This window comes from Cyphomyrmex costatus, unplaced genomic scaffold (genome assembly GCF_001594065.2).
Source record: "Cyphomyrmex costatus isolate MS0001 unplaced genomic scaffold, Ccosl1.0 scaffold455, whole genome shotgun sequence".
NCBI classification, from domain to species: Eukaryota; Metazoa; Arthropoda; class Insecta; order Hymenoptera; family Formicidae; genus Cyphomyrmex; species Cyphomyrmex costatus.
Window position 1 is genome coordinate 197605 of NW_017278801.1, and position 9637 is coordinate 207241.

The 9637-nt window shown below is 35.1% G+C and overlaps 1 protein-coding gene across 2 annotated transcripts; it reads left to right on the forward strand.

The window, feature by feature from the left end:
• Window positions 1-1245: 1245 nt before the first annotated feature.
• rho-4 (rhomboid-4) lies at window positions 1246-3956 on the forward strand. Of its 2 annotated transcripts, XM_018544616.1 has the most exons (6): window positions 1246-1371; window positions 1710-1788; window positions 2415-2603; window positions 2743-2855; window positions 3027-3245; window positions 3346-3956. In XM_018544616.1, the coding sequence occupies exons 2-6, from the start codon at window positions 1729-1731 to the stop codon at window positions 3854-3856; spliced, it is 1092 nt and encodes a 363-aa protein (XP_018400118.1). In that variant the 5' UTR covers window positions 1246-1371; window positions 1710-1728; the 3' UTR covers window positions 3857-3956. The 2 variants fall into 2 exon arrangements, with proteins under 2 accessions (XP_018400118.1, XP_018400117.1); XM_018544615.1 differs by having other exon boundaries at window positions 2743-3245.
• The last annotated feature ends 5681 nt before the right edge of the window (window positions 3957-9637 follow it).

The following is a 9637-nucleotide window of genomic DNA, read 5'->3' on the forward strand; positions in this document are numbered from 1 at the left end:
GAAAACCTTGAATTGTCTAGAATAGTACATCCTGTATCTGTATAGAAAAAGAGAGACAGGTCGAATAAAGCAGAAAGTCTCTCTCGCTTTCTCTCTTCCTAATTTGAAGGCACTTGTACTTGCGCGTGCCGTACAGTAACTAAAAAAAAAAGAACGCATAGCAGTCAGTTTAAAAAAAGAAGTACCCGACTATTGTCTATCCATCCTGTATCATATGTATGTATGTCAGACAAACAGAAAAAAAAAGGAGAATACAATTTCAAAAAGTTCTTACTGCGTTGATTCCTAACAGCCGTTTCTAAATTTGTTTACATTTTATTTTATTATGAGGAGTCCTTTAATATTGTGATCGCTTTTTAAAAAGTTGAGATAAAAAACGCCTATATAAGAGCTCGGTTGAGATAAAGAAAAAGTCATCGGTCGGAGGTGCTGAGGATCCTAGCTGAATTCAGGACCGTTGTCCACATCGCGGAGTCTCTAAAGAAAAAAAAAAGTAGGTCGTTTAACCTTGCGGTACACTTTCCAGCGCTCTGCAGTTTTCGCAGTCTTCTCCAAATGTCCCCGGTCGTCATCGCGAGACCCGGCAAGGAGACTCAAACCGTTCGAAATGGGTATATACCGTTAACTCTCGCGCTCTCTCGCTCGCTCTCGCGTATCGCGACACCTGCCCGCCTTGGAACGCCTCGCGAGAGAGATCGAGCGCGGAAAATTCAATCCCAGAGGGCGTAAGGGGGGGGGGGGAAGGAGAAAGAAGGAGACAGCGAAGCAGGAAAGGTCAGTGGCGCGTCTCTTTCTCTCTCTCTCTCTCTCTCTCTCTCTCAAGGTTCCCCGTGTTCCTAGGCCGTGATCTCGGCGAGTCCTCGGGCTTTCCCCCCCCGTCGCTTGGCCCGTCACAGCTTGCTCCGTACTTTGAAGGTTAGGGTATGTATGTCGTAATAGAGCGCGTTAAATACGTCCGGTGTACACACATGCAGAATTTGGCGATAGCGCGCGCATCGTAGCGGTGCGATGGGACGCACGCAACCGCCATGCGTCGCGGACGGCCAACAGGTGGATTGGTTCCGCGACGTCCATGACGTCATTGACAGGACGCCGTGTGTCCCTGTCGACTTGTCAGTTGTCATCGTCGTATCTGCGAGAGAGATAAGGGAAAATGTGTCACCGCGCGATGTTATCGGGTCAAAGTGACTGTTCGATACTCGACGTCTAATGTCACGAGCGCGCGCAGGTGCGCGTGGACGGTCGTGCTCGTTGAACAGAGGAGAGTAACTCCAGATATTCCACCGTACGGAGGCGAGTCACACCTTCTGCTCGTACGAGCGTGCGAACTGCCTCACGCACGATTGGCACCCTCAGGGTTCGGTTTGTCAGGTAAAACGTACGTTCCTCGCGTTCGCTATTTGATCGTTGTGTCGTATTGGCTTCCACCTCGCGATACAGTCTTTTAGGTGCGACGAGCCAGGATTCCGCCTCCTCGGCATTCTCTGCGAAATGACCTTCGTGCGTAGGTCTCTTGCCTTCAGTAAGTAGATACTTGGTAGCAAGCGAGAGAAAGAGAGAGCCAATTCAGAAAGAAAAATTTGGAAGAGCGAGAGATCTGCCATCCTATGGCATTCTAGCTTTAAGATTTGTTTTGATTGCTTACTAAGTTCTAGCAAAATGTAAAACGTCATTTACTGACGCCTATCTGATTGATGTTTACTTTACAGAGGTTTCAAATTGATAAGGATGTCGACTAATCGGGAAGGCGAGACTGCGGTGACCATCCCACTGCAGTACAATGAAGCTGTAAGTGATGTTTTATGTTTAACATTGAAGAGCGAAATTAGTGATATAGATGTTTTTGGTTTTTTTGTTATATTTTTTACATCTCGTCGTTTTGACTCTTATTCCAATTTTTTTTTGTTTTCTATCATCAGAGATAGAAGTTAAACAAACTTTGGAAGAAACAAGAAATAAAAAGTAAAAAATAGGAAACAAAAAGCACATTGTAGAATAGGCTTTATTTCGTTAATGCTTTCAACCTTTTTTTAAGATTCTTCAATTCAGTTGTATATTAAAGTGCATATAATAGATGTAATTAAAATAATGTTAAAACATGTTTCTCATGAATATTAATTATATTATTAAAACATTTCTTTTTTCTTTTCTTTTTTTTTTACTGTCTTCTATGATTATTTTCTCTTAGAAGCCTAGTTTTCCTTACAAATGACTCATATATAAACTAATAGGTTTAAGTGTATGATTCACTTGTAAAGGAAAGCGTATTACTTCTATACTACTGATACTGATTATTGCTGGCAACAATTTCAAGTCATAGCTTGAGAAATCTTACTGAAAGTATAATGTTTGCTAAATATTTTTGTATCTTTACCAAAATAATGATATGTTTAATTGTGTAATTTATTTTACAGCATTGGAAAGCTATTTTTGAAAAGTACGATCTTGATGGAGATGGAAAAATATCTCTACAAGAATTAAAAGCAATGATACGCGGTCCAGATTTTTCTAAAGATATCCCTGCTGGAGTAGTCCGCACGATAATGCATAAAGCAGATCTGGATGAATCTGGTTATTTAGAATATCCAGAATTTATAGCAATGGTTAGTCAGATCTTTTGATTCTTCGAGGATACTGGAAATTATACTTTTTTTTTTTTATACTTCTATATTTCGTTAGTAAAACATTTTGGGGAAATATCTAATTACTAATAATTGATATCAATTATTTTTTGACATTTAGATCCACAGGAAGGACATGCAGGGTATATTCGGACACATCGTGCAACGATATGTGCACTGTGTGATACCTCAACGACCATGCCGTGCACTAAGGCAAAGTTCCGTGGGCTCGAGGTATTATACCCAACAATTCAGTATTATAATGCAAGCACCACCTTCTCCTCCTCCTTCGAGCTTTGGTGATTCTCCCCAGGCTGCTATGATTAGTAAAAGAGGCCGTTCTGCACGTTTTAATGGTTTACAGCAACAAACAAGTACAATAACGGAATCTTCTCTGTACTCTAGCGATTATCCAGATGGACTGTACGAAGAAGAGTACAGTTGTCGACCGCCAGCTATAGCAATGATAATAATATCGATAATAGAAATCATTTTGTTCATGTTTGATGTGATTAAGCACAAATCTCTTTCTGTAGAAGGACCAGCGGCTACTTTATTTATTTATAATCCGCACAAGAGGTACCAAGCCTGGCGGTATCTAACATATATGTTTGTACACGTCGGGTATGTATGATAACTCTGTTTTAGAATCCACGCATTTCTGTAAAAAGTATTAAGAATTTTGCAATTTTTAACGTTCATTAATTTCTTTTGTTTTTTATAGAGTCTTTCATTTGGTCGTTAATCTCCTAGTACAAATTATGTTGGGCATTCCATTGGAAATGGTTCATAAATGGTGGAGAGTATTGATAATATATATAGCCGGAGTACTGGCTGGTTCCCTCGGCACGTCCGTTTCCGATCCAACAGTTTACCTAGCTGGTGCATCGGGTGGTGTGTATGCACTAATTACTGCCCATGTAGCAACTATTATAATGAATTGGTCGCAGATGGAATTTGCCGTGCTACAGTTATTAGTGTTCCTTGTTATCACGAGTGTTGATGTTGGTCAAGCCGTGTACAATCGTTATGTTCTTGATACCAATGATCAAATTGGCTATGTGGCCCATTTGGCTGGTGCTATAGCAGGTCTTCTAGTAGGTATAAACATTCTTCGAAACCTTGAGGTACAAACTTGGGAAAAAGTTATTTGGTGGACCAGCATAGTTACTTACACGGTTCTCATGACCGCAGCTATTTTATGGAATATATTGTATCCCTCGTACTACGACTGAAGATATTTATATCGGTATTTATCTTGTCGAGTTATTTAACGACACACACGCATGTACACGCACGCAAATATTTTGATAGAGAGAGAGAGAGAGAAAGAGAGAGACAAATGTATATTAAAAGATTTACAAATTAGTCGGTCCGTTTTTGTGTTCAAAAATCCATTTATTTCAAAACAAAATGAATGAACAGATTAATTAAAGTATCGTCCATCGCTTGCTATTACTTTTTTCCATCTCGAAAAAATGACTCGTCTTTGGAGGCAATCATCTTTTGGAAAACGGACCGAACTAATTTGTACTCCCAATATTACTGAAAAAAAAATAACTTGCCTTAAGAAATTGTAGATGTATGCATGAATTTCATATTTTTATATGTTAGTCGATATATAAAGATATGTTTATATTTATATAATTATATAGTTATATAATTTTTTATAATATAAAATAATAGAATTTTAATATCGAACAAAATAGTTTATTTTCGTATAAACTTTATCGCGGAAAGATAAGACTAAGATTTGTATAATGAAAATATATTAATTTTAAACACAGTATTTTTTACATACACGTTTTCGAGAGCAAATAGTAGAACAACAAATTCTGTGATACTTTTGCTATTACATGTTGCTAGTACATGTATTAAATGTATGCAATTATTTGACAAATTGAATAATGGCATCGAGCTATACTGTATATTGATATTTCTATTTTAGAACTATTGCCTCACTGTTTGAAAATAAACTGCATAGATGAACTACCTCCATCAGTATGCACAACGATTTATTGCATACATAAAACGTCAATTAATCTTTCAATAATACTTCATGCATTTATACAAATATATTTTTTAATTATTTGAATAACGTTCAGAACAGAAGATCTAAAAAAAATTATGAAGTGTTGAATTGTTAATAAAATTTTAAATCTACACATACATTTAGTACTCTTTTTTTTTTTTTTTTTTTTTTTTTTTTAATCAAATTTGAAGACATAATATAAATGGAACACAAGATAAATCTTTCAGACACTTGTTGAAAGAAAAAAGAATTGTATATAATTCATAACATATGTGTTCTATAGTTCAAAGATATGAATATAAAATCGCGTTCGACAAAATAAGTAATTTCTTGTTTCATGAGAACATTGCAATAATCATATTCATATAATATCATATGAATTGTATCTATTATTATAGACATGGACGTAATGTTATACTCAGAAATACAAAATAGTGTATTAACATTTTTGAAAGATTTATTTATTTTATTTTAAATTTATAAATAAAATATACCTGAGCACATGGTTTATTTCATGTACCTGATTTGCACACGGATATATTAATTTATTACCATTATTTTGACAGAAAAACAAGAGTCAACTTTATAATTTGTATTCGTAATACAAATACTGGATTACAGGATATTGTTCTAATATAACTCCCCGAATAAAAGTATATCTATATGAATTACTTGTTTTGAAAGATTAAGGTCCGGTTGCACCAACACTTTTTGATCTTAAAACTCTAGCTGTCTCGTTTTAAAACCGAAAGAGAGACAGAGACAGTTTAAGTTTCGCTTAAAATCGAAATCACGTTGGTGCAATCAGGCCTAACTGTAGTTAATCATTAATTGAATGCAATAGACAACTTGTTGCATGACAGCTGTCGGTGGTTTATAAACTATAATGGTTAAACTATAATGGTTTCAATTTAGACAATAGAAGAGATGGGATAAAACGGATCATCGGAAAAGAATGGCTCAGTTGCTGTTTAATTAACAATATTTCACGACTAGGCCAATTTATTCTGTGTAATCGATCGTACCTCGCTCTCCCCTATAATATCTATAAGAATTACTGTATAAATATTTTAAGATTTTATATTTTATTTGATCAATGCAGCCGCTTGTATCTTTCGTTGTGAAAAAAGATTGTTTTTACTGATTTGTTAAGTGAAAAGAGTGAAGCTGCTATTGTAAATCTAGAATACTTAACAATGAAAGGAAATTAATTATAATTAAATAATTTATAATATAATTATAAATGTTATTTACATATACGTACAACATACATATTTACATAATTTACATGAATAATTATACAGGATGATTCTTAGTTGTATTTCAGTAGTCAATACTATACTTTAGGTTAATCTAGAATTCAAAATAAGAAAAAAAAGAACGTCATGAACATATATTTTAACTAATGTAGAAATAATCGGAAGACATTTGTTATTAATATTCCGATAAAATATGACTTAACTTACCTGTTTTCTATTTTACCCTTTTTTCTTAAGTGTCCTAGATATTACTTATTATTATACTCGATTACAATGTTGATGATAGAATTTCCATAAATAAAATGATTCTGTGAAATAGATATAGTCTTTAATAATAGCGATAATGGATAAAATCTATTTCTCATCTATTAATGCGTAAATTTTCCTACGTATGATGTATCCCTCGTGGTACAATATGGGTGAGTTTTTTTCATTCATCGATTGATCAATCGCATTATGTGTAGATGTAATTTTGTTCAGTAAAAGCTACATTTGCGTATAATGCGATTGATCAATCGATGAATTGGAAAACTCGCTCTATTTTAATGTAATAAGAATAACGAATGGCATCGACCGCGAAGAAACGAAAGTGTGCCTCATGTGTATGCAGGATAAATATATAGATATAGATTATACAGATTTATGTAATATTTTGTAATCGATTTCAACGAAAATCTTTGTTACTGTTCGACAGAGCGACGAGAATGTCTAATGTGTATATTTTGTATGCGCTTTGTACAAAACAAAATAAAATGATGAAAAAAGAACCGATCCAATAATTATCACCTTATATAGTGGGATACACATGTAATTGCATCTTAAGATGGAGTATATCGCGTTTCAATTAAATATTTTCATAACGAACGTTCCCAACTAGGCCCACGTAATCACAATTAACAGAAAAAAATGTTGATTCTTTTTTTTATTTGAATTAATTTCTCGCTCACCCTGTATTTAGCAAATATTTTTCTCCTTTACAATATCACTGTTTTTCGAGAGAAACAATGCGGAGCGAAATCAAAAGGCGAAAGCGAGATGCTCCTTATTATAACGGAGGTGATTTTTATTTCAACAAAAATAACAATTTACATTGAACTGTTTTGATAATAATATTATCGTGTATGCTACATCTGTAGTTTTACTGTAGGCGTGGTATGCTCTCGCTCGCTATAATTAATTTTCAGTTACTTTGTTTTGTAATTAGTCGCATTAACAGAGCGTGTTTTCGTGGATTAATAATCACGTATTTGTAAATAGAGTCTTTCGCTTCTTTTCTCATCGTTTTTTCTCCCTTTTCTTTTTTACTTCTTTACTCTCGTTTTATCCCTAGCTTGACAATTCTGCGATCGCGCCATATGCATTTATTATTTTCTTGTTAATACTAATATTATTATATTTATTATGATACAACATTCGGGAGGGAGCTGTGTGTATCTCGGCGAAATCATATCACTATGTACAGGCTTGTCGTTTTCCACGTACGTCGTAGGGAACGAACAATAGACACTGAACAAATTAATCATTTTTTTCCGACGCGTGTTACAAATGAGTCTAGGTACATATATACGCGACGTACGCGTCTTCACGTCGCCTAAATCTCTAATCTAGATGATACTCGTAGGTAGCTGCATTGATGAAGTTCACCTCGCCTCTCTTTTGCTGCGAAAAACGCACACACTCTCTCTCTCTCTCTCTCTCATTCCCGAGGAAGAGATGTCAACGATGTTTCATTCTTTTTCTTCGCTTCTTACATCTATTGTATTACAGTACTGTATCGTACCTGAGATTGCTTACGCACAGACGATTTCCCTCGAAAAATCAAATGCAATTGACAACTGAAATCTTTTTCTTTCTCAGAGACACTTTTGCCAAAGGAAATTTATGCTTCGTCTTCTAGATTTTGATTCACCACCCAGTAAATACATTACACATTATGTATTACAAAAATAATTCAATTGTACAGTATATTATATAATATATATTTTACATATATAATTATACAATATATCGTAATCGTATATAAGTATTCTACATACCTATACAATTAAATATAATAATAAAACAAGAAACTTTTTCCTATTTCAGTAATAAATATATAATTTCTTTACCGGGGTAAAAATAATTAAGCGCTTGAAAAAAGAAATAGATTAGATTACTATTCGTTCGGTAAATCGTTCGAATTTCTTTCTCTTCGAAAAAAGGGTGACAGTTGGTTGAGAAATGCGAAAATCGCCTGCGAATAATCGATCGGCCCGTACGAAGAACCCGACACTCTGAAGACCTCTTTAGATATACTATGTACCAACGAAAGGGAGTTTGTGTATATTTACTACACGTCACACGTTATGTACACGCTGCGATTTTCTTCCTCTCCAAAACAGAGTGGCGGTTTAATTCACAATTACCCTTTGTGTATGTATATACCGTGTATGTCTCTATATGTATGTACGTTTAGCGTTTTATATATGTACACGCAGACCCGTCTTTACACACGCGTGTGTTCCAAGTTGTGCTCCTAAGGTCAAGGCGTACCTCGCTCGCGCGAGAGTGCTCTCATTTAAAGTGGTGCGATTCTCCCCGGCAATTGCGACAGAGTATTTACGAGTTTTTATTGCGGATGAGATGTAACAAATGACTGTAACAGATTACAATAACAAAGAGACACGTGAGAAAAATGCAATAATAAAGAGACATTTGAAAAGATATACATCAAGTTCTTGCGACATTCTATTCTCTATCTTTTATTAGGACGATATAAAAAAAAAAACGTTTCTTCGAACGTTTTCTCCGAGGGGGTAATCACTTAATGTAATCGTGGGACGGAGTCCCCGAAATCATTATAAAATTTATATAAAATTTCGATATAGTATAATCCGACAATTACAAGAAATAATTGTGTAACATTAGATAAAATCTTACCAAATGACCGCGTATATAGTGAGGAAAAATTATTTGTCGTCAAATAAAATTATATAAAATTAAATGAAATCGTGCAATCTCTCCGTGGGACGATATTTCATATAGTGGTTACCCCCTCGGTTTTCTCCGTGTCGGAATTAGACCTCGCACCACTCTCGCGCTTCATCGACGACGGGGGCATTCGCTGAATGCGGGCTCTGTGTGTCGCTCAGGTACTGTACGAGGAGGAGAAACGTGACACCGAGCACACCCTTCTAAGGATGAAGTACGAAGATCGAAGTCACGGCTGTGTCGCGTTGTCGTATGTCCGCAAACGTTATGCCTCGGGCTAACTAGATTTAATTTGCTTCAGTATGTATGTCATGTGTGTCTGTATATGTGCGCATATATTTATACGATCTATATATATATCCACTTAACTCTGGAAGCATTCGACGATTTTTTTTTTTTTTTTTTTTTACCTCAACAATTATATTTTGTACAGTGAAGAATTATTGGAGCGTTTTCGTGACAGGGTGCAGTGTTCCACGAGACTCGGGTCGATTCTCTTTATCATTTAGGGCTAAAAAGCACAGTCGAACTACGTACTATGTGAAAAAAAATCAAAGATAAAACATTTGAATGCTCAATATATAATTACAACAAGTACAAACATGATTAAATTCTCCGAGAGAGAGAGAGTGTAAGCTATTATTTTAAAAACGTAAAAATAATCTTTTCTATATGTTTTAAATAATAAAAGTCATGTGATACAGTAACGATTACATACACGTTACATAATTTGTATAATTGAATACGATTTGGTA